The 26,536-nt window shown below is 37.3% G+C and overlaps 2 protein-coding genes across 5 annotated transcripts in view; both read left to right on the plus strand.

The window, feature by feature from the left end:
* Positions 1-14,890, plus strand: part of LOC589574 (U2 snRNP-associated SURP motif-containing protein) — a 29,699-nt gene extending 14,809 nt beyond the window's left edge. Inside the window, exons 10-22 of the mRNA XM_030982373.1 lie at positions 16-59; positions 2,054-2,158; positions 2,748-2,814; positions 3,361-3,548; positions 4,120-4,282; positions 4,740-4,907; positions 5,413-5,553; positions 7,128-7,254; positions 8,714-8,856; positions 9,905-10,032; positions 10,653-10,779; positions 11,673-11,783; positions 12,223-14,890. Coding sequence (XP_030838233.1) covers positions 16-59; positions 2,054-2,158; positions 2,748-2,814; positions 3,361-3,548; positions 4,120-4,282; positions 4,740-4,907; positions 5,413-5,553; positions 7,128-7,254; positions 8,714-8,856; positions 9,905-10,032; positions 10,653-10,779; positions 11,673-11,783; positions 12,223-12,762 — 2,052 coding nt within the window. The 3' untranslated portion in view covers positions 12,763-14,890. The remainder of the gene's footprint in view (positions 1-15; positions 60-2,053; positions 2,159-2,747; positions 2,815-3,360; positions 3,549-4,119; positions 4,283-4,739; positions 4,908-5,412; positions 5,554-7,127; positions 7,255-8,713; positions 8,857-9,904; positions 10,033-10,652; positions 10,780-11,672; positions 11,784-12,222) is intronic.
* Positions 14,891-17,348: 2,458 nt separating this feature from the next.
* Positions 17,349-26,536, plus strand: part of LOC586751 (probable ubiquitin carboxyl-terminal hydrolase FAF-X) — a 71,036-nt gene continuing 61,848 nt past the window's right edge. For all 4 annotated transcript variants that reach the window (XM_030982374.1, XM_030982378.1, XM_030982376.1 and 1 more), the window contains exon 1: positions 17,349-17,458. The gene's annotated coding sequence lies outside the window, so the exon portion shown is untranslated. The remainder of the gene's footprint in view (positions 17,459-26,536) is intronic.

The raw sequence follows: 26,536 nt of genomic DNA on the forward strand, positions 1-26,536 counted from the left end.
TCTCCATCGTACCAGACCTTAAAAGAAGCAGTTGTAAAAGTGGTTATCCCGACCGAAAGGTACTGCAGTCAACCAGATCGGCAACGGCCTGGATTATTTTGTGGGCAGATTTTTTATCTCTCTCTGCCATGTTATTATTGTCTTTCAGCTTAATTCTCTTTATTTCGTCACACTGAGCAAATAGATTTTCTTAACGAGGGTTAAAGCAAATTTAGATAGGGAATTGTTAGATAGACCACAACCAACTTTAGGTGATTTTTTTTCTTTAAAGAGTGTAACAAAAAATAACAACAAAGAAATAGCTTTGATATAACAATTTGTCACATTTCATTCACTTTGAAGAACATCTCACTGTTACTATTTGAGCAGACTTTATCAGTGATTGAAGAGTGTTTTAATAAAGAAATACATCTTACATTTTGAACCTGTCAAAAAATGTAAATGCTAAGATTGTAAACTTCATGATCTTGAACATGAATTAAAATGAAAACCCTTGATCGAGTTGGTAGTGGTCTTGGGACTAGGTAGGGATTTTCATATGAACGTCAGACTAGGACATGCACTTTCTTCAAAAGGTATGTATGCGTAATACCCATTTTTATTTGTTTTGATCTATTATTTTTAAATCAACTTTGGAGTTTCTTGTTGAATTAAATATTCAATTGTAAGTCATTCTTAGGGTGTAACATTTTCAGAAAACATTTTTAAAAACATTTTTAAAGGGAAAGTGTTTTGAATAGAAGTATGAAGTTGATTTTAACAGAATACTTCAATATATTTATCAACAGATAGATTCAGACTCTACTGGACAGTCTTTTTAAAGAATCAATTAAATATTGGCCAAAATGCACAAAGAATATTATTTTGAAGTAAACAGTATTATCATGTTTTCTGAAAATGAATGAACTAATTTTACTAGCTGTCATGTGAGCCACAAACTAAGCATTATTTGGCAATCCTCATGTTTACCCTGAAAGTACTCTCTCTTTCAACAAATCGATTGTGAAATAACCTGGAGGCTGTTTCTCGAAACCATTATAAGTCTAACTTGTTGGACATCCCATTGAAATGTGGGTATAATTAACACACGTATCTACGGGATGTCTATGAATTTAGACTTATGACGGTTTTCGAGAAACTGGCCCCTGGTAGTTTGATGATTAGGGAATGTTTAATGCAATCATTAGTTAAGAGTGATCACCATAGGCATAAAATCACAATCTTTGTAAGTCAGTGAACTTTGACCTTCAATTTGATAAGAATCTTAGTTGACAAAGAACCCAATAGGAACAATCATAGATAGATATATATATATATATATATATATATATATAGGTGTTAGTATGGCACACATACTCTGTTACTGTAGTGTTATAATTTGAGTATCAGTTTATCATAGTTATGATAGTGAGACCATTTGAAAGCTAGTGTTTTTGTAATTATTCAACCCGTATAATATACAGAGCTGTTTAATCTGTTAAGTGTCAGGCAAAATGTAATTAACAAAAACTAATCTAAATTATTTTGATAGTATCTTTAAAAATCTATGGGATTTTGTATATATTATCCTTGTCAGTTATTAGAATAATTGAAATCCAACAACTGTTTAGTTTCTTTACATTCCTTTATTTTTTTGATCCACATTAAATGAGAATTTTCCATTTGAATGTATAGGGTATATTTCATTGTTATGCACTTGAATATAAAAATAGCTATGTGTTAGACATTGGTACATACATGTAATTCTACCATTGTAATTTGATATCAGAATCAAGATTATTGTTAATTGTCTTTCTTCATACTTTTTAAAATGCCACTTGTATTTTATATTTGTGAAGAGACCAACTTGTTTTCGTTCAACAAACATTCTGTGAGAGCTACCCCATTTCTTCATGTTTAGCCAAGCAATGTCAAAAACAAGAATGAGAGTGTTAAATTGAAACGGTGTGAAAACGATGATTAGTTCTTGTGGCACATGAAGAATTGAGAATGGTTAGGGGGTGCGTGCTAAACAAGCAAGGGGTGTATTTCTTTTGATCCTGTTCCCCTGCAGACCCCTCCTTCAAGTCATCCATCGAATGATCGAGTTTGTCGTCAACGAGGGTCCCATGTTTGAGGCTATGGTCATGAACAGAGAGATCAACAATCCTATGTTCAGGTAGAGAGAGGAGTGGAAAATTTCATTTCATTTATTTATTTCACTCTCTTTTAAAAAACATCAAAAGTTTATACATGTTCGTTCATTATAAACAAGATAAAAGGAAGTGGGGAATCATGAAAGCCAAAATTGGCTTGATGAGAATGATCCCCATTTGAATGAGTTTGAATTCAAATCAATTTCAAATGTAGAAATGAGCATGAAGATTTCAATCATCCTAATTAAATAATTCAAATTCATTTTCAAATGTTGACATTCCAAAATTCAGAATTCTAATTGAATTTCATATCTAAAAATGTGCATGGATAATTTCAAATATGACAAATTTTACATTAAAAATTCACTACTGAAATCTAATTTAAAGTCTGGTCAGTCATACTTACTTAATTTCATATACCTGAGAATTTAAAAACATATCTGATTTCAACTCTCTTTTATATACATGTTTTTCAAATACAGTCACATAGAAAGATTTTGATGTTTAAGCAAGTGTAGTAACATTTGAATGAGTTTGAATTAAAATTTAATGACACTCTGTTAGTTTATGTAGTCCACATTTAATCTATGAATTATGCCTGTTCTGTTCTAGATTTCTGTTTGACAACCAGACACCAGCTCATGTTTACTACAGGTGGAAACTCTTCTCCATTCTCCAGGTAAAAAACATTTTAAACATGAAAAATAATAATATGAATTGATTTTCTTGTGTCTATCTACATTTCAGTAAATGATTCTCCTACTAGAAAAGGGCACCATTGAGCATTGCATAACATTTGTTGAGCTATTACATTATGTACAAATGTTCTTCTCAAAGGTATAAACTATAAACTCCATTGATTCACCCCTTGTACCAGGGGAAACAATACTTTAAAAAATTGGGGGGCTACTTTTCAAGCTTGCTTGCATGAAAATCACACTCTGTAATTTGTTTTGCATTGAACTCTGTGCAAATTTTTGGGGGCTCTTTTTACCATTTTGGGGGCTAATTCGCCCCAAACCCCGTGAATTTTACCAACTAATGCGTATATAGTGCATGCACTGTCTTTTGAAACCATGTCATGTCAGAAAGATCGACTACACATGCTCAATATTTTTGACAGGTTGAAGGAGATATACACGTACATTACATTTGAGGGAAGGGGGATTATGAAAAAAGTAAAATACTAGTAGCCTTTCTATATTTTTCTCTGTCTTTATATCAGGGGGATTCCATAACCAAGTGGTCAACTGATGAGTTCAGCATGTTCAAGGACGGTTCTGTGTGGAGACCACCCCCTATCAATCCATACCAGCAAGGTATGCCAGATGCATTGGCTCCAAAACACGCCATCACCAAAGCTCTTCAGCCAGAACCAGAACAACTACCAAAGAAGAAGATTCTCACAAATCAGTAAGTCCATTGCTGGCCGGTCCAGTATTCTGTTATAGAACTTGGGGCTGTTTCATAAAGCTGTGCGGAAAGTTACGCATGACTTTACGAGTGACTTTAATATGAAGAGCTAAATGGGATTCTCAAATCCTTTTAATTGCATAAGCTAAAGTTGAAATTTGCAGATTTAGATTTCTGTCACTTCTTTCTGTCTAGTGTGATCATATCTATATGGTTTGACTCTTTCTGTCTAGTGTGATCATATCTATATGGTTTGACTCTTTCTGTCTAGTGTGATCATATCTATATGGTTTGACTCTTTCTGTCTAGTGATATCTATATGGTTTGACTCTTTCTGTCTAGTGATATCTATATGGTTTGACTCTTTCTGTCTAGTGTGATCATATCTATATGGTTTGACTCTTTCTGTCTAGTGTGATCATATCTATATGGTTTGACTCTTTCTGTCTAGTGTGATCATATCTCCATGGTTTGACTCTTTCTGTCTAGTGTGATCATATCTCCATGGTTTGACTCTTTCTGTCTAGTGTGATCATATCTCCATGGTTTGACTCTTTTCTTTCTCTTTCAGTCAAAGAGATAAGCTTGAGGACATGTTAAGAGCAATCACCATGGATAGATATAAGATAGGAGAAGCTATGATGTACTGCCTAGACCATGCTGAATCAGCAGAGGAGATAGTGGAATGCATCGCAGAATCTTTGGCCCTCCCGGAAACACCACTCCCAAAAAAGGTAATACCTTCAATGCTTCCTTCAAGATGATACAATCATTTTTAAGCCCTATTGTATTTTTATTTTTGGCCCCAAAACTTTGGACGGTCATACCATGAGGGCACCTCATTTGTGTTTGTATTGAAGGCGTTTGCTGCACACACACACATGCACGTACCTACACAAATTCATGTAGTGTAATATAAACATTTTCTGTGTTTTCTGTTCTGTGAATGTTTTAGAAAATAGCCATGTTCAATCACAGCAAGAAAGTTTAACAAATTACCTAAGTTTAGTGTGATTCAAGTATTTCGCAGCATAAAACTTTGGCAAATCTGTACCACTTGTCAAATTCATGAACATATTCTGCATGCAAAGTTTTTCGTGTTCCGTTAGGTCAGGACAACTTATGACAATTATTGCCGTCTAGAATTGCTTTTCAGCTGCTTACTTACCGCTTTTCTCTCGGTATCTTCAGATGGGCCGACTGTTCCTCGTCTCAGATATTCTCTTCAACTCCAGCTCCAAGGTATCCAACGCATCCTTCTTCCGTAAGTTCTTTGAGAATCACCTCCCCGTCATCATGCAAGACGTTAGAGAGACATACAGCGGCATTCAACAAAGACTCAAGGCTGAGCAGTTCAAGGTAACATCTCTATGCAAAATCTAGTGATTCAAAGAACCTCGCCACAGGGGCATGTTTCACAAAGATTTTAAGTCGAATTTAACTAGAAGTAGGACTTAAAAATTCTGGAAAGCCATTTGTAGCGTTAAAATAAAATATATTCAAAAGCGAAAATTCAAATATTTTAGACTTTTTACATATTCCTTGATAATAGAAAATATGAATGATTTGTATCAACATTTTATGCCTTTTATAGAAAGAAGACTAGCTGGAATGCTCCCTAGGGAGTAGAGAATGTGGATGAATATTAATTGAATCTTGTGACTGGGGTAATGATAATGCTGTAAGCACATTGGTCAGTTAGTGGTAAAGCACTTATTAGAAACAGAAATTATTATTAAATTAGCATATTTATATTATACGATGCGACTCATTTTATGAACTATTTTGCAATGATGCTACAAAAACTACTTGTCCCCCTTATTTTGACCTTTGACCTTTGACCTTTGACCTTTGTAATATACAGCAAAGGGTGATGGCTTGCTTCAGGAGTTGGGAAGACTGGGCAGTGTATCCCAACGAGTTCCTGGTCCGTCTTCAGAACATCTTTCTTGGGTTCCTAGACCATGACACTGTTAAAGAAGAGTTCCAAATAAAAGACCCAGAGGTTAGTATTTTCCACACACACTTCTCTGGTTTTTAAAACAGAAATATCTGATCGTCTGTTTGGCACATGATTGTTACCAGATTGGATCATGACATTTTGTAGCATCTTGTTTTTACTTTGGTACAGTATAACGGGATATGAGAATAACAACAATCAGATGTGATTATAACATTTTGAGGCGCATTGTACCTGATATGAAAATAAAATGCGCAACAGCTTTTTCAATAGTATCATTTAATGTGCACACCCAGTCCGACTCATTTTACTTGACCAGGTGTGTTCAGATGTATGTTTTTCAGATTCAGGGATTTATAACAACTATTTTGATTTGTTTCTTGTATAATGTTCAGTAACAAATTTATTTCATACTTTTTATGCCTCCGTTACGAAGTAGCCGGAGGCATTATGTTTTCGGGTTGTCCGTCCGTCCGTCCGTCCGTACGTCCGTACGTCTGTACGTACGTCTGTACGTACGTCCCGTTCTTGTGATCGCGTTATCTAAAGAACCGATTGATGGATTCCTGCCAAACTTTGGTAATGTATGTATCTTGCAGAGCCGATGAACTGATTAGATTTTGGGGTCACGAGGTCAAAGGTCAAAGGTCACAGGGCTCATTAGGTATGCAAAAACAGCTCGTGATCGCGTTATCTGAAGAACCGGTTGATGGATTCCTGCCAAACTTTGGTCATGTATGTCTCTTGCAAAGCCAATGAACTGATTAGATTTGGGGGTCACGAGGTTAAAGGTCAAAGGTCACAGGGCTCATTATGTATGCGAAAACAGCTCGTGATCGCGTTATCTCAAGAATCGATTGATGGATTGCTGCCAAACTTAGGTCATGTATGTTACTTGCAGAGCCGATGAACTGATTAGATTTAGGGGTCATGAGGTCAAAGGTCAAAGGCCAAAGCGCACATTATGTATGCAAAAACAGCTCGTGACCGCGTTATCTCAAGAAGCGATTGATGGATTCCTGCCAAAATTAGGTTATGTATGTTACTTGCAGAGCCAATGAACTGAGTAGATTCTTGGTTCATAAGGTCAAAGGTCAAAGGTCATGGGCTCATTATGTATGCAAAAATAGCTTGTGAACGCATTCTCATTAGAACTGACAGATGGATTACTATTTAACTCAGGACATCTTGCAGAGCCAATGAACTGAGTAGATTTTAGGGTCATGAGGTCAAAGATCAAAGGGTCATATATGTATATGAGAAATTGCTTGTAATCACGATTTTCTGAGAACCTGTCAATGGATTACAATTGAACTTGAATTCGAAAAATTTCTTCTGTTTTGGTTTGTAAAATTGCTCTATGACGGAGGCATCATTTTCGACTGCGCGCAGTCGAATTCCATCTAGTTTATTATCAAACATAAGTCAACCTTTATATAAGGATTATGTTTCCATTCATGTTGCAGCCTATACAGTTTATTTTTTAAGGCCTGGTCCAATATGTTTTAAATGTGTATTTTATGCAATATATCTGATGGTTATATGTAATGTTTATTTGTTGAACTGAATGAAATCAAATTGAATTGACTTGAATTCTGCCTCTCCTATCCATCCACCAGGCCCTTGCCCAACCTGAGGTTGATCTGGATGGTGTACCTGTGGATGAAGTTAAAAAGGAGAAGGTCGATGCTGTCGACTTTGATGGTGTCCCGATGGAGGACGAATTGGACCTTGATGGTGCCCCATGTAAGTCTTTATCGAGTTGTTCGAAACGACGTTGTTGAATTATAGTAACAACCTGGATTTATATATTGCTTAATGCATTAATGACACTTTAATCGTTTTAAAGATGTACTATTGTCCCGTTCATTGGATCTAAGCTTGCCCTCACACTTTTCCCTACCCTGGTATTCCAGCCATGGGTATAGTGTTCTATAGGAACCTCTTGAATAAAAGCTATGATTACACTCTTTTCTACCTTTCATTAAAGAGACCCCATATCATTTCCACTTTCTGGAGATTATATTCCCCTGAATTAACAAATATCCATTTTGGAGGTGTCCTAAAGCTATTCCTTTGCTCTGCTGCTGCGGCTGCTAATAATTGTTGTTGTTGTTGTTTGTGTTCTCGTTATCATTTTTATGCCTCCGCCACCGAAGGTGGTGCCGGAGGCATCATGTTTTCGGGTTGTCCGTCCGTACGTCCGTACGTCCGTCCGTACGTCCGTCCGTCCGTCCGTACGTCCGTCCGTCCGTCCCGTTTGACCGTTATCACAGTATCTCAAGAACCATTTAAGATTTAAACTTAAGACTCAGGAATAGTATTTATCACCATAGGAAGACGATCTGATTAGATTTTGGAGTACGTAGGTCAAAGGTCACAGGTCACAGAGGTCAACTTATGAAATTCCTTGTATTGAGTTTGTTAGCGCGATATCTCAAGAACCATTTGAGATTTAAACTTCAAACTTAAGGATAGTATGTATCACCATAGGAAGACGATCTGATTAGATTTTGGAGCACGTATGTCAAAGGTCAAGGGTCACAGAGGTCAACTTATGAAATTCCATACATTGAGATTGTTATCATGATATCTCAAGAACCACTGGAGATTTAAACTTCAAACTTAGTGATAGTGTGTATCACTATAGGAAAACAATCTGATTAGATTTTGGAGCACGTATGTCAAAGGTCAAGGGTCACAGAGGTCAACTTATGAAATTCCATACATTGAGATTGTTATCATGATATCTCAAGAACCACTGGAGATTTAAACTTCAAACTTAGTGATAGTGTGTATCACTATAGGAAAACAATCTGATTAGATTTTGGAGCACGTAGGTCAAAGGTCAAGGGTCACAGAGGTCAACTTATGAAATTCCATACATTGAGATTGTTATCATAATATCTCAAGAACCACTAGAGATTTAAACTTCAAACTTAATGATAGTGTGTATCACCATAGGAAGACAATCTGATTAGATTTTGGAGCATGTAGGTCAAAGGTCAAGGGTCACAGAGGTCAACTTACGAAATTCCATACATTGAGATTGTTATCATGATATCTCAAGAACCACTGGAGATTTAAACTCCAAACTTGTTTAAATTGCTCTATTGCGGAGGCATCATTTTCGACTGCGCGCAGTCAAAATTCCATCTAGTTTCTTTATTAATTATCAATATCATTATTGAAATTATTTGAACAGTACTCGTCGAGGCTGCTGAAGAACTTGATGGTGCCCCTATTGATGGAGACCCCATTGACGGTGCTCCAATGCAGGATGACCATGATGACCAGCAGTCATTCACAAGCAGCGGTGGACTGAAATTAGATGACAAAGAATTTAAGGTTAGTAAACTTGTGAATTAAACTGAACTGTATTCTGTATTCTCTGACTGCCAACCAAATTTATAATAAAAATTGAGAGTATCACCATCATTATCGTCATCATCATCACCATCATCACCATCATCACCATCATCACCATCATCACCATCATCACCATCATCACCATCATCATTACCACCATCATCATTGTCATCATCATCACCATCATCATTATTACCATCATCATTATTACCATCATCATCATTGTTATCATCATCATTGTTATCATCATCTTTATCATCACCATTGTTATCATCATCATCATTATTGTAATCATCATCATCATCACCATCATCATTATTGTTATCATTATTAGCATCATTATTATCACCATCATCATTGTTATCATAACCATCATCATCATCACCATTGTTATCATCATCATCATCATTGTTATCCTCATCACCATCATCATCATTATTATCATCATTGTTATCATCATCATCATCATCATCATTGTTATCATCATCATCATTGTTATCATCATCATCATCATCATTGTTATCATCATCTTTATCATCACCATTGTTATCATCATCATCATTCTTGTAATCATCATCATCATCACCATCATCATTATTGTTATCATTATTAGCATCATTATTATCACCATCATCATTGTTGTCATAACCATCATGATCATCATCACCATCATCACCATTGTTATCATCATCATCATCATTGTTATCCTCATCACCATCATCATCATTATTATCATCATTGTTATCATCATCATCATCATTGTTATCCTCATCACCATCATCAAAATTATTATCATCATTGTTATCATCATCATCATCATCATCATCATCATTGTTATCATTATCACCATCATAATCATTGTTATCATCATCATCATCACCATCATTGTTATCATTGTTATCATCACCACCATCATTATCATTGTTATCATCACCATCCTCACCATCACCATCATAATCATTGTTATCATTATTATCCTTATTATCATCATCATTACCCAAGGTTTCTGTGTCATTGTTTTCTACAGGTTGCACCTTCCAAATGGGAAACAGTTGATTCCTCTCTGCTGGAAGCTCAAGCCATGACCACATCAAAATGGGAAACACTGGCAGAAGATGAAGAAGAAGAACAAGAGCAGGAAGAACAGAATGAAGAGTGAGTAAAGACAAATCAAGATAAACGGATAATCTTTGGAGGGAAAGATAAAAAAAAAGAATGACTGCATACATATAGAGTGTTAGATAGACAGATAGATAGATAGATAAGCGGATAGATGAATAAATAAATAAAAACATACAAACATATAAAACAGATTGAGAAATCGAAATTCGCTTTTTAAGACTTTGTCAATCATGCATACAAATGATGAATTCAAATTTCCTCAGAGATATTGTTTGATGATCGATGTATGCTATTCTCGAGCAGCTTGGTTATAACCCTAGATCACTCCCACTTATGTCTTTTGGCAAGGCATTAAACTACATTTGCCACTCGATTTGCCACCCAGGAGAGAAATGGGGACCTGGTAGGATAAGTAATTGACATATGACTGTATGGTAGGAATGCTCCCCAAGGAGTGGAGATGGTGCATATTGTTTGTGAATGAATCCGATGACTGGGGTAATAATATCTGTAAAGCGCTTAGAGATGGTATTTGGTATTAAGTGCTATGTAAATCCAGATTATTATTAATGATGTATGCTATACAGAATGATGCATTCTTTACAAACCAATTATTATGACATATCACTTTCTCCTTTATCCTTAATTTCCAGAGATGAGCTGGAAGACAGAGAGGAGAATGATGAAGATGGAGAGGACAATGTACAATCTTTGGCCACAGACTTCTACAAGTCAAATGAAATGGTCAAAATGAAGAGAGCAAAACTCAGGGAAATAGAGGTAATTCTTCTCCAAGTTCTCATACTTGTGCCCCGTCTTATAAAAAAATTGATATAAATCGCAACTTATTTTTGATTTATATCGAACGTAACTATGTACGTAAGAGAACAGGGACTGCAAACTTGCGATTGATCAAAATCGATCGCAACTCTTTATAAGATGGGGCTCTGGTTGCCTGTTGTCAAGCCTGCTCAAGATATTTAGATGTTCCTTCCATGATAATGGATGAATTTTACTGCAAATATCATATGAAACTGAGGCCGCAAAGCAATCTGCTGTCTGCCTGGAATACACTAGAAGCTCCCACACTGGGATTCATAGACTCCCTGCTCTCGAGCTGTCTATGTCAGTTTGTTTGTCACTGGGCGATCACAAGGGAAAGACGTACATGGTCATGCATGTCAATTATTTGTCACCTCTCATTTGTTGAATGTTCGGGATGAAAATAAAAGACTTCACACCAGCACCTGCCATGTGTCCTGCTATATATTAACCCATTGCCTATGTGAATGCAAGAATCCACTTGTCAACAGGTTAACTGAAATATAAACAAAATGGGGGGGGGGGGGTGGTGGCATTACTAAACTGTACATGGGTATTGATGATACTTGACTTCCGGTTTCCATGCTAATTGAGAAGAATCATTTCAATTCAATTCAATTAAAAAAATTTGTAAAAAATATGTGGATGTATATATACATAACATGAATAAAAACAGTTCAATTTATACTTTAAACCAGCATAGGCATGAGATAAAATATATTAAAGTAAACTGATAACAAGAAAATGAAGACAAAAATAGAGAAAGAAGCTTGAAAGTAAGCGCCAGTTGTCGAAAAAGAAAATGAAATGATGTTCCTGATGGTGTTTCCTTGCTTTTGTCTGTTGCCTAGTTGAAGGTGATGAAGTTCCAAGATGATGTTGAGTCAGGTAGGAGGAGCAGGAAGAAGGATATGACTATGCTGGAGCAGGTGGAGAGGTATAGACACAAACTCATGCAGAAGGTAAGAACAATATCTCTTCTATTGTGTTGATCTGACATTTGCTATAGAGACATATGCTCAGGGTTTAAAGGGATCGTTTAACAATGTTAAATCTGAGATGCACGGCCCTACGTGTTAACAGTGTCTGTGATATGGTGTTGTATTGAAGCCCTAAAAAATTGCGCTTCAAAATGATCAAGAAGTGCCTCAAAAAAGTGAAAAACCTTTGAGTGACCAGTTTTACCATACTTTTCCCCGATAGACTGTAGTGTTATGAAAACTGTTTGGCAAATGCACAATTCGATTTCGATTTTCAATCATAAATATCTTGATGTTGTGTCACTCTTATTTTCAAAGTACTGTTAACCTGTGTGTACAATACATCTTAGCATACAACTAAAGACAATCAATTTCACTGTATCCTAATGGTTAGTAAACGACCTGTTGTTTATCCTTACAGGAGAAAGACAAGGAAGCTGAGAGGCAGAGATCCAAGAACAAGGACAGGGAAAGAGATCGACTCAAGGAGTTTGAAAGAGCCCGTGAAAAGGAGCGTGAGAGATTCTCCAAGGAGCTTGATGGAAGCTCCGGAGAGGAAGAAGTGATGCCTGTCGTCTCATCCTCCAGACGAGATCGTGATCGAAAACGCCGCAGGTCACGAAGCAGGTCAAGCAGTCCAGGGAAACAGAACTTCTCGCGGTCCCCGTCGAGTAGGCGTAGCAACAGCCGTAAAGTTTCACCAGATTCCCTCTCGGTTCTACGAGAATACTCTGACTCTCCATCAAGTCGTTCACATCGTTCAGGGTCCCGCTCTCCTCCCGTAAGATTGACGCCTAGCCACAGAACAAGGTCACCTAAGAAATCCCGCAGGTCCCGGTCTCGATCAAGGTCACCAAGAAGGAGAAGGTCACCTTCACCAAGTAGTAGAAAATCACAGAGGTCAAGGTCAAGGTCACCGCATAGGAGGTCAAGTTCTCACAAAAAGAAAAGCAAGCACTGACACTGAGAGCAAGAGAAAGAGATGCTCCAGGCATTCCTTTGTCTGATTATGTTGTGCAGGAATCCTCTTATGGACGTTGAGACTTCTTGCATTTGGAACATTATATAAGCCTCGGTCACAAATGCCATTACGAAAAACTGCTACAAACGCTGTACGAAGGATTTTCAGACAATGGAAAAACAGGGAGATTCGTACAAAATTATCGTTTGTACGAACCTTTGTGACCGTAGCATTAAGTGATCAAACAGACTCGTGATTCAGCCTTTTCTATTTCATCATACTGGGAATCATCACTCAGTCAGAATGTGTATCCATCCTGCCTTGAGTGACAACTCTTCTTACAGAACTCTGGTCATAATGGATTAGCCGCAGGGTAAAGGAGCATACATTTGTCTACACTATCTACTGATTTTGATTAATTGCATGTGATCTATTGGAATTACACCATTGATTTTGAACATGAAGTACCCAGAATTTCTCAAATTGCAAGTGCTTACAACACATGCTCGTGTCACGGAAATCTACTGTTGACATCAATTTACAAATTAGTGTCGCTACTAGATTGTTGGTCAACTGTATAAACCAATATTTTAGTGAGCTTAGATTTTCTCAATAATAGGGATAGAGACATGATCATCTACACAGGCCACTTTCAATATAAGTTCCACATGCATTGTGAGTGCAGTTTTGTCCCTGATCTACAGGTACATTCATGACAAAGACACCCTCAAGAAAATGCTGGCTTTGCAGTATCCCATGCATTCTGCTGCCTGATCAAATCAAGTTCCTAACCCTTGATTAAGTGTGTGTGTGTGTGGGGGGGGGGGGGGGGGGGGGGGGGTCAAAAGTGAAATGTACGCAAATGTAAGTCGTTGAAACCTGTTTATATAAAGACCACTCAAGGAAGACTCCCCCCTCCCACAGAAAAGGGTCATATTTGTTTCTTTAAAGGCAGGTGGTCTTTATATACAGGTTTCTCTAGGACATGGTTTAGTGTAAATCAGTATCAAAGTAAGATGCTTTAAAGGCATTGTTTAACAATGTTTCCAGTTTTACAAATCTGAGATACATGGCCCTATGTGTTATCAGTGTCTATGATATGGTGTAATATTGAATCCCTTAAAAAATTGCGCTTCAAAAAAGTAAAAATCTTTGAGTGACCGGTTTTACCATAATCATTTTCCCCAATAGACTGTTATAACAAATGTTAAAAACAAACTGTGTGGCAAACAGTTTGTGATATTTCTAAATCCAATCATAAATATCTTGATAATCAGACAGGTGATCAGCTTGTAAAAGTCATGGGATTCCTGACTGACGTAAAGGTTTATAATTATGATTACAGCATGAGCTAAATCCAGGATTTCATTTAGAATCTGAGACAAAGATACCCAATCCCTTTAATAGGCAAGTGGACTTTCTATACAGGTGGTTGCTAAAGCAGGTTTGACTGTGTACATGACCAACCTTGCAGTAGACAGAAAGCTTGAGTCTGCTGTATTGACATTGTACTATTGAGTCTACGTTTGGCTCTACTAACTGCCTTTGCATATGTATGGGGAAGGTTTACATGTAATCATTTTCATTAAAGAGTTCCCCGTGTGAGACATTTCTGTTTCAATTTGCAGCTGCTATAATTGTGAATTTCTCTGTCAATGTCTGTGTTTTGTTATGCTTGATGAATTTCAGCTGAGTTTGTCTTCGAGTCAAAATACGTAAGGTCAGTGATGTTGATACACATGGTCATTCTTTATTCTTCCCACTCCCTCTCTCTCTCTCTCTTTCTTACCCCTTCTCTCTCTTTTTCTCTCTTTATATTTTGATTTGTCGTTTCCATCTACCATCCATTTCAATATCTCAAATAAAAGAAGTACCCTGCCTTGGTGAAGTATCAGTCCGTTGACCTAACTAATGTGTACTCCTGTCTCATGAGGAATTTATTTATGAATCCCCAAAGTATGTCATTTGTTTCTGATGATATCATATGAAGAGTGTCTTTTCTTGATGAGGAAGAAAAACTTAAATGCTATAATGTGAAAAACTTGTTAAAGATGCATTTTGAAATTTATCTTGAATTATGATGTATATTGTATTGGTGAAAATACACTTGTGAATATTTTTCAAAATATGATAGTTTGTGTATATTTGAATGTATGCAGTATATGTTTTTTGTCACAGCGATTGAATGTATTTGAGTGAGAGCCGATGTTGGGTCAGTGAAGAAAAAAATGAGTGCAAAAGTTCTTGTCAAGCTATAAAGGAAGGTCACAGTTTCTTGGGACGTTTACTCCAAAATAGTTCAGTTACGAGCACATGAAATTATGATGATTATGAGGAGGAAGAGGCGGATTAAGATGACGATGAAAGAAGTTATGATGATGAGGAAGATGAGATCTTTATGATGATGGGTAGGGTGATGATGGTGGTGGTGTTGATGAGTGTGATAAAATATCTCGACAAAAGTTACATCTGATGCTACAGTGTATTGACTTGACTTAAATATTGTGAACAATCATATTTTTTGAGTAATTTTAAGGGATGAAGGGAAGGGGAGATTAATTGAGAGGGGAGGGGGGAGCAGGATGAAGAGAGGAAAAAGTGGAAAAGTTGGAGTGGAATTTCTCACTTCTACATCTGGACAAGATGGAGAACGGTAAGAGGGTTAATCATAAAGCCTATCCAGATCGTATAGCAAAGTATAGGTGAGAGGAAATGAATATTCACAGAGAAAGAACCAATGAAGGATTGAGAAACAGCCCGGAAGGAGGAAGATGGAGAATATATATGAGGAGGAGGGGGGGGGGGGGGGGGGTGGCGAGAAATGAATGGATAAAGGTAGGATAAGATTGGTGAGTAGGTAAGTGAGCTTGGGACTGAGAACGAGATAAAGAGGAAAGAGAGAGAGAGAGAGAGACAGGCAGAGAGGGAGTGAGGGAGAGGGAGACAGAGGTACAGAGAGGAAGATATATATAAGGAGGAGGGGGGGGTGGTGAGAAATGAATGGATAGAGATAGAAGGAGGACAAGAAGTGAGTGGGTAAGTGAGCTTGGGAAAGAGAACGAGATAAAGAGGAAAGAGAGAGAGAGAGAGAGAGAGAGACAGGCAGAGAGGGAGAGGGAGACAGAGGTACAGAGAGGAAGATATATATAAGGAGGAGGGGGGGGGGGGGGGTGTGAGAAATGAATGGATAGAGATAGAAGGAGGACAAGAAGTGAGTGGGTAAGTGAGCTTGGGAAAGAGAACGAGATAAAGAGGAAAGAGAGAGAGAGAGAGAGAGAGAGATATATATATATATATAGAGAGAGAGGGAGTGAGTGAGAGGGAGAAAGAGAGGTACAGAGGGGAGATATATATGTATATAATTATATATATATATATAAGGAGGAGGGAGGTGAGAAATGAATGGATAGAGATAGGAGGATGAGAAGTGAGTAGGTAAGTGAGCTTGGGGAAGAGAAAGAGAACGAGATAAAGAGGGAGAGAGAGAGGCAGAAAGGAGGTGAGTGAGAGGGAGAAAGAGAGGTACAGAGGGGGAGGGTAAGAGAGAGAGAGAGAGAGAGAGAGAGAGAGAAGGGGGCGGGAAGAGAGAGAGTGAGGGGAAAGAGAAGGAGGAAGAGATGAGTGTGGGTCATGTTCACTATTGCATGGCCCAGACGTTAGGGAGTGGGAATTTTTTATCTTTTATTTATTTTAGGGGAGAGGGAGTTTGAGGTATTTCATGTTATATTGTTTCCATTCTGGCATTCATATTATTCGAAACGTATGAGCTTAAAAAAAAAAAATCTATAACATGCAATAATGTTTTCTATGAATTTGTTGAATGGAAGCAAAATAAATAATATTAAAAACAACAAAATGAGGGGACTCGTGCATTATAAATTATTTAGTTGTAGAAAATGTGAATTAAGAATTAGAGTAATATTGATATTTAGACATTTCTTTACCGCAAATTTCAAAATGCCTGTAAGCGATTTAAGAAAAATAATGGATAAGTAAAGGAAACAGAATTTTCATTACAAACTTCATACAATTCAATTCAATTCAATTCAATTTATTTTGCCAAGCAATAAAAAAAACATACAGGGTAAAACAAAAGCAGTATACAAAGTTTCACACAATTACAATTACTAACATAGGTAAACACAGAAATACACAGAAGCAATTTACAAACATGAATAATACAAAGGAAATTGCTAATGCTGGTAGCAACCAGAAAGGAGGTGGTCCTTATATGCGGCTGACCAATTAATCAAATATAAAAAATTAAGCTATAATAACAAGTAAAACGAAGAACAATTACATGTAAAAGCATTTAACAACCGTTAAAGGTAATACAAAGTTTTGGTATGGGGTCATGAATTTGGTTCAAATGAACATATTGAAAGCATATGCGATCCTACAATATTCATTGATCGTTGTCACGGTAGAAAAAATAACATAAATCCATATCAAGTTAAATATATTTTCTTTCCAATCTTTTACATTTTACAAACTATATTGTACCCGGATATGATCGTCTTGGCTTTGAGGAAATGCATTGAAAAGGTTTCACTCTAGCGCCCTCACTCGAACTCCGCGAAACAAAAAATATGACGTCATATAGATAATTCGCTCGCAGGTCCCGAAAGGAGCCCCGACGAAACCTCTGACAGCCGATGTTTATCAATATCTAGCACTCAGTTCAGGGCATTCGAAGGTAAATTATGATATTGGAAATATTTCAGAGAGATGTTTAAAATATTAACCGTGAATGAGAGGTATCAAGATAGTCTGTGTTGTACATCGTTCATGATTTAAAACGGTCTATATTAAGCATATGATGTGTAGTGAAAGTCGCCATTTTGATGTTGTGTGTATTTTCAATAGGGATTTTGATGAGTTGGTGGTGACATTTTCTTTGTATCAAGTTTTAATTGAGAAATTTGGAGGAGTGTAATACAGTTGTAATGAAATAAAAGCTCTGCATAAGTATTGATAGTATGTGCATAAGCTGTAGTAGCTAAGATTTTTGTCGTTAAAGTCGATGAACAATTATTTTTTTGAGAGCGAGTGGAACTGCTGAATTCTGATTGTTTAAATTTCAATCAATTGTCTTTGACTTGAGTTTTCAGTTAGACTGCAGTGCATGGCCATGGCTAGTGCTAAATTGAAAGGAATATTGTTGTACTGGATTGTGCAGCTATTTGTTGCTGTCTTTCCTACATTCTGGCACGGCCTAGCTAAGCTTGGCTTTGAATGAATGAATGTGAAATTGGAAATGATTATGATTAGATCTAATCCCCCAATAATATTATATCCACACAGTGCTTCATCCTGATTTTGTCAGTGTCAGTGTTGAATGAGTACTAGTCTATTTCATGATATTTATTGTTGTTGTAAATATAAAATGACAGACGAACAGACGAAGTGAACAGTGAATTTAAATATAGTTGATGGACATCAAGTGCAATTTTTCATAAGGAATCTCCTTATTTCAAGTTGAGCTGAGGTAATTCCATTTCAGCAAATGTAAACAAATAAAATTTCTTCTTGGGATGTTGGGAGATTCTTCCGTATTTGCTGTTTGCCTCTAGGCCCTACTGCATCTCTGGCTTCTGCAAAATGATGGACATTCATGAAGAGAAAAATTGTTTGTGTTAGTATTGCTTGAGCCTTACTGTGATAATATATGGAAATATTATCAGACATACCAGACAATTGATTTTTACCTATTGATAGAAAAATTAGATCCTAATTTTCACTCTGAATTTCATGGAAAATTGGCTCAAACCAGGGGTCTGTGATAAGAAAGGGAAACAATGTTGGGCATGGTACAGGGTAATATTGTGCAGACATTAATCAGCTTCATTCTTTTTGTTGTTGTTGGGAGATGGGGGGGGGGGGGGGGGAGTAGGGTTGTCATACAGGGCTCAATACTAACAGGTGCCTGGGAGACGTAGCCACCCAAATTTGTCCAAACCCCTGAAATGTCAATATATTAGCATAGGGCTCATGCATACAGACTCTAAAACAGTTAATTCTGGAGCCCCTTGCAATTATTTTTGCGTGTGGAGCCCTGAATCGTCAGAGGATGCTATTCTTTTTAAAGAGAGAGATTATAACCTAGAGTCTTGAAGGGCTCTTGTGCAGAGTCTGCCTTCAGGCCGAGCCAGACCAACCCCCATATGTACATGTGTAGAAAGGCAACAGCAAGCATGATTTGCCTATCCCCCCCCCCCCTCCCCCAAACACTACTCTTTTCCACTCAAGGAAGCATTGGTATAATGTTTGTAGGAAAACTTTTCAGATGACCTCTATTGATTCTCAACATTTTCAAACACCACTGTACAAAACTCACCAGAATTCACTTAATATTGGCACTTTACTGAGCAAAATTGCTGTTGATTTTGTTTAAATCGATCGTTCGCTGAAACTACCGTATTTGCCGGCGTAAAGGCCGCAGTATTTTTGGAAGAGAAAATATCAAAAAGTTGGGGTGCAGCCTTTACGCCGAAAGAGTAAAAATCGCAAGTCAAAACAGCATGTCCATTATTTGTAGGCAACTTCATACAAAAAATATATTAACAAAATTGACTTGAAAACACATCGGACAAGATCTAGTGTGAACCACGTCAGCAGCAAATTTGAAGAAGTTATCTTTTAATCGTTGTGCAACCAAAGAAATAAGAAGAAAACTGACCAGATACTCGTACTAGAAATCGTACTTGTAAAAATGTCCTTAGACAGCGCACGGGTACGTAACCAAAATCATACCTCGCTCACACACTCCTTGGTGGGGAGTTACGGGGCTGGGAGTTGCCAACAAACCCAACGCACCTTCAGAGATTCACTGCTCGCAATTTTAATAACACTGGGTTCTTGTATAGCGCTCGTGTCTGTCAGACTTGACACTCATGCCGCTCCGCAATTATTACACAGCTTTTGCATGGCTGCCATTACGGCGCTCTAGCAATTCAAGAAATCAATTCCTGCCAGGTACCAATTTACATCACCTGGGTCGAGTGTGGCAAATCTTGATTAATGTCTTGGCAAAGAAAATTGGTGCTGCGGTGGGACTTGAACCATGGACCTTGTGATCCACAGTCTAGTGATGCATCCACTCGACCAAGACACCTTTACTAGTTGATAATTGTTAGTTGTAAAAGTGGTAGTGAACTAAAAAAAAAAAAAACATGCTAACAACTGAGAGAAAATGATCCTCATGTGAACAAGATTATTTGTTGTTCAAAATGGGTAGTGCCCTCTTCTTCTTCCAATTAGAGTACATACCTCTTTACAGAGTATTGTAATACTATACTGGGCAGTGAAAAACACGGGGGCTCAGGGCGATTTTGCCCCCTAAATGTCCAAAAGAGCCCCGAAAATCAGAAAAGAGCCCCCGTAAATTTGCATAGAGTTCAATGCAAAACAAATTTTAGAGTGTGACTTTTATGCAGGCAAGCTTGAAAAGTAGTCCCCGAAAAATAAATATTAATTTTTTCCCTGATACTGGGGTGTGCAGGTGGACCACTACACCGGGGTTGCCCCCTACTCTTATACAAATAGTGCAATGGGTTCTTGACGTGCAAAGGTAGTGACTCTTCTCCACACGGAGCCTCCATTTAACGTCCTATCCGAGGGACGGAGTGTTTTCCACTTAACATAGCCTGTGTATATGAAACAATGGGAGGGGCAGGCTTCAGTCATCCGCCTGGGTTTGATTCGAACTTGGAATCTTTAGGGACATTGATTTTTCTGCGATCACGGAAAATGGACGGAATTCACGGAAATGACCATTTGAAACGGAAAATGCAATTTCGAACGGAAAATCACGGAAAAACCCCTTTTACCTCAAAACTTTTCATTTTTCAAGAAGAAAATTGTAAAACTTACACTATTTTTGTGACTTGTTATGCAGTGAAAAAATATCAGGCCTAAAATCATGGTTAATAATTCCGAAAATTTAGCAATATTCGTAAGATTCTTAGGAGACAGGGTGCTGCCATTTTGTTTCGCTGGACCAATAGAGATCGTTAGGGGCAGTATTACGTAGACGTAATACTAGGCATATACATGCCAGCAGCGGGCGCTAAGTGCAGCGATATTGTACATATTGTACACACGCTGGCATGTGCGCCTAAAATTGATCGATCGCTGACATGACAGCCAAGACTGAAATGTTTTTGTCAATGTTGGTAGTACTGTATCATGCTCTGACACATTCCGCTAACTTTATTCTGCTTGTCTAAGTTCGAATTTGAAGTTGGTAAATCTAAACATTTGATAATTTTTCGTAGGTCTAGTCTAGACCCTAGGGGTCTTTATTTTCACTAGTATTTTGCATCAAGTTTTTCCAATCCCGTCCATATGTTTTTGAGTAGTTATCAGTGGCTTGTCAAAGGTAGCGGCTTTAACAGAACATTTGTACCCTACAAGTTCAAGTTTTAATGAAAATCTTATGTAAACAGAATTTTAGTTTTTTCATGTGTTCATAGTCTATGGCAAAATGGAATTTCCGTTTTTCAGCTCATCTGAAACGGAATTCCAGATTTTCTGAAACGAAAAAGGCTATTTTTGATGCAGAAAACCAGTGTCCCTAGGTCTTTGGTTCAACAGGCAGACGCTTTACTGACTGAGCCAACTCGCCTCCGCCCTAGCCGCTACTTATATGTAGATGATGACCTAGACCTTTGATTCATAGAATTAGGACAATTAGATCACAGTCTTCTCACTAATTTCATGTGCAGCAACATAAATGTTGTAAAATAGCAAATATGCTAAAAAATATCAATTTTTCAGTATTTCTTCTTCAAAGAGAGCCTTCAAAGTCACCATAGTATGAAAACTCAGTTCACTAAGTTGGTTTAGGGATTAAAATAAATTACTTTTATGTGTACATTGGTTGCACATTTGAATTTGTAGAATTTTAGAGGCTCTTACACAGAATATCCATCTTCTTGGTTGTTATGAATTTTGGTTTGGGATGCATGCATCCACTGTCCAGGGACCCGCTTCACAAAGCCTTTTTTCAATGACAAATGACAAAAATCAATGACAAATCTGCTGATAACCAATCAGAAGCAAGGATTTCAGTAGCTTATAAAAAAAAAGTCTTTTGTCACTGATGACAAGTTTTGTGAAACACCCCCCCCCCTCCCCCAGGGAATATGCACTGCATCTGTGGGACACTTTATTTAATGAGACAGTTTCTTTAAAGAAAGTGAAAAAAAAGAAAAAAAGACTTACAATCAGTTGTAAAATTGGTGTTACTCAGATTTCTTGATGACGTTAATTATACGTGTAATTACTCGTACATGTAACATAAGATTACCTGTAAGTTATTACCATATTTGCAGGCGATTAGGCCGCAGTGCTAGAGTGAAACCTTTTCGCTGCATTTCCTCAAACCCAAGACGCACCCCAAGCTTTGACACTTACATGTAGTAGAGGAAAAAAAAGAAGAAAAAACAAATGAAAGGGGAAAAAACCAAACGGACCAAACAAAATAATTATAATTTTCTTGTAGAACACTATTTTTTCTACAAAGTGCTACTAAGTTTTCCTCAAAAATGTAATTTAGCAAATCTTCATCGATTTTCAAGCTAGTACTGTATCGCAGGCAGATTTGGTTTCCTATATACTGTACCCCTAGTCCCCTACCACAATGTAATGCGTAATTGCCTGAAACGGATACCAAGAAAATAGTCTTGGTGCAGACTTTGTCCGGATGCACAGTAGCTCCGTAACGGTCCCTTTTTTTATGTGATGCAATGGCACAAACTTAGATCTAGATCTACAGGTAGATTTTGTTTAAAAAATGACTTATGAAGTTTATTTTTGTTCTCATATTAACAATGCAACAAAAAATTGTTGGTAAGATGTGTGGGGTTATTCTCAAAATGTCCTGTACCATTGTACATTAACTTGTATAGTCATTGTAGTCCCATATGTACTAATACACCTGTACGTGCTGTTTTGACCGCCAATTTTTGTTACTGTTGTTGTGCAAAGGCCGCACCCAGACTTTTTCATATTTTCTCTTCCGAAAATACTGCGGCCTTTACGCTAGCAAATATGGTATTAGTATTTATCGTACAGTTACGATTGATTGAGATACAACAGGAGTTATAGCTAGTATGGGGGAAAATTTGATTAATCATAACTTCTTCTCTTATTGGTCTGTTTTACAAAACAAAAGGAGCAGCGTCGAATGAAAATCATACTGAAAACTTTATAACTCGCTTATCGTAGATGTATTTGAATTGTTCTCAAATACTTTCATATTTTGTTTCTCAATTGTGTAACTATGCAAAATTATGAGGGAAAAAAGGGAATTTCCTTTCCTTGAGGATAATTTGCATATTTAATTATGCAAATTGTATCATTATGTTCAGCTGAAAACGTCATTATATTCACTGACATTAAAAATATCAGTCAGTGTAAGCAATAAAACCCTTTAAAGGCTGGGTGTACTAGTTTGGCCGGGAGGGATTAGACCACACAGCGTAGTCAATGACAGGTGGCTATCTCATCAACTTGGCTCTCAATTAACATAAGAAAAAGAGGATCATGGGGACCAATGGTCACCGATTAGGCATTGTTTTCTGTATAGAGAGAGCAAGTAGCTACAAGTAGGACAGTGGGGCTTTAAATTTAATACTTGAATCCAAATTTACAGGAAAAATAGGATGTGAATTTTCTAGAATGACAATAGTAAAATTTTGCATATTATGCAAATTTGACTACTTTCTACAACTTTTAGAATGTTGTTGAGAGGATTATTCTTAAGACTCGGTGCACTGCAATGCGATGAATTCTCGTGCAATTAATTTTGGGTAGATTGCTAGTTTAACTGGGCGATGATGCATTAACATAGCTGGAGTGAATATACTGTATGTACACTGTACATGTATTTGTGAACCTACAGTTGGTACATGTATGGTGTCCACAATAAATGTGGTTATTGCTCAATATGTCATGGGAAATTCCCAGTAGCAAAGGTCAGTGTTCATAAGATTTAAACACAATGTATTTGCCTCAGAACAAGATCTATTCAGGAAATACCTGTAATGTTACATGTACATCTCCATTGTATACATGTACAGAGAAAAAAAATACACGGGGCTCGGGGCGAATTAGCCCCCAAAATGCCCAAAAGAGCCCCCGGAGGTAAAAAAAGAGCCCCCAAAATTTGCATAGAGTTCAATGCAAAACAAATTAAAGAGTGTTATTTTCGTGCAAGCAAGCTTGAAAAGTAGCCCCCCCCCCCCCAATTTTTTTTCTTTTTTTTCTAGGTGTATGTATTACTGGTGCTACACCTTTATGTTCATGTGTTTACTATATATCTACTGGGTATGTGTATAGGTGTGTTCTGTTGGCGTACATGTAATCACAATCACAGATGACTGACATTTATGAATTTTGTTATAGTGGTGAATGCACAATGATATTCTTTTGCTCTGAATTATTTACCCAATGTAAAAAAACAATACAACTTTAATAGTGCAAAGCACAATTATTATTGAGATGGACCTTGATAAGAATGTAAACAATTTAACATACCCGGTACACTTGGCTTGTAGGCGCGTGCATTATCACTATGGACACTGACTGAACTTTGTGCACTGGCCCTACCCTAGTAACACACTTGCAACAGTGCATTATTTGTATAATAGCGCATATCACATTCTGATCAAACGTCCCTATGCGCTTTCAAAGGACTTTGGATATTATTATTACCCCAGCTGTGCTCGGTGCTTTCAAGGAATGAATCCTACCAGGTACCCACTTTCTTCCTCTGGTTCGAGTGTGGCTTAATTATCTATCTAAGTATCTTCTCCTGGTTCGCGGAGGTTGATTGCAACATCCCTCCATTTTCAGAGATGTCAACCCTCCAGATTATTTACCCCAACTCCCGACCTTTCAATCACCATCCTTATCCTCCCAATTTTTTTCTTCCCCCTTTTTTTAAAATTATGATTTTTTTTTGCGCTGATCAGTATATACATCTGCGAATTGAATAAGATATATATACTACGGACTTAAGCATGTAGTAATTCCACTATGTTTGCTGCTACCGAATTCTATGTAAAAGTCGAATTAAGAGCAGGGAAAGATTGGTTCATCATATGGTTCGGCGTAACCAATGCGTGGATATTGACACAAGCTTCGAATGGCGGAAAATCAGCAAAAGAAGACCAAGAAATGGTCTAAGAAGTATAAGACCGAATACAGTATCAAGTAAGGGTAAGAAGTCTGAAAGAGGAATTCATCATGCATTTTGTACAATGTGTATGTTATTTAAAAGAAAAGTGGGAATTATTCAAATAAATACACATGTAAAATGCTCCAAAATAATGCTCAGATTGCACCAGCCGGCCCATGTATTGTTAATTTTTAATAAAATATTTAATTAATGGTCACCTTATTTATTTTTTTAAATGGAGCTGAATTGGTATGATCGTATTGGTTAAATTTCACACATTTTGGGGTCTAAAATTACCTCCATGGCAATTTTTAGGTTCTAAAAGGGCACTAGAAATGTCATAGATAAGAATAAGAGCAACAACCATGCACTTTGAAGGCAGTTGCGGTCTGAAAACAGAACTCAGCTATCTCTTTAAGGGATTCAGGGGAGGGGGAGGTGGAGGAGGAGGTGGGTAGGTGGGAGGGGGGGGGGGAATGCTCAGGTTGGCCCTTGTTTTATTTGTAATAGATACAGTTGTAGAATGAGTGCATTGTATTGATAGAGGGATGCTGAGAGGATCATACAATCTACTTTTCAAGTGCCCATTCCTGCATAACATTTCCTGCCTGCATGTACAGGTTGTATCAAAGTCTTTCATAATGAAATTGATCTTTTATCAGTTTTATATGGTACAATGATCAGTGACTAAAAAAAACATTCTCATATGTGTATGTGTTGTTTTAGTGGTGGGTGTATTATCTGCCAACAATACCCCCTTCCCCTTTGGGCATTGAGGTACATACATTGTATAAATTATACATGTAGAGCATCCATCCCAACTCCTTGTGGTGTAGGCAATGTGTGTAATGTGATAGAAATTAGAAAGAGTGTGTCCCTCCGCGCTCGCTCACTCTGAAGTTCATGGAGTGGTCTGAACCATGAATCATAGTTATTATCATCATCGCACATCCCTCGTCTACGCTGATGACTGCTTCCATGTGTACAGTCTAGCTGCGGGTTACCTGGAGGACATTAAAGATAAAATTGAGTACTGGTCATGCGACTGCATTGTGAATAAAACGATGTGGAATCGATCAGAAAAAGTTGATCATGTAGCATGACAGCATGTAAGTATTGACATGTACTGTAAGGTTCTGGAATCATCAAAATCATAAGAAATTTGGCCCAATATTAGAACATTTTTTTCTCTGATGTTCTTTTACACTTGCTTAATAATTATGAAAACGCTCACATTTTTCACCTCTCTTTAGAACTCAACTTTCTCTTTAAGTGAGAAACATTGAGGCACACTTTTTATTTTACACTGTGTCATACATGTTCACGTACTTGTATTCAACAGTACTATTCAGTGTATTGGGAAAGGTATCTCTTGCTCTGTTGCCTGTGCTTGTGGTATTACGCAATTAAAACAAGTAAACTTACCATTAATTTTCCAGTAATATGGGATTCAGGAAGCAAACATTTCATATCAATTTGAGCAAGTGCTAAATTTCCTGTAAGGCACTCAAGAATCAGTCAATGTATTGTGTTCCGTTTTGCCTCGTTATTATTATCGTGTGTGTGTGTGTACATGTAGGCCTCTTGTAC

This window comes from Strongylocentrotus purpuratus, unplaced genomic scaffold, assembly GCF_000002235.5.
Source record: "Strongylocentrotus purpuratus isolate Spur 01 unplaced genomic scaffold, Spur_5.0 spur5_scaffold_12, whole genome shotgun sequence".
NCBI classification, from domain to species: domain Eukaryota; kingdom Metazoa; phylum Echinodermata; class Echinoidea; order Camarodonta; family Strongylocentrotidae; genus Strongylocentrotus; species Strongylocentrotus purpuratus.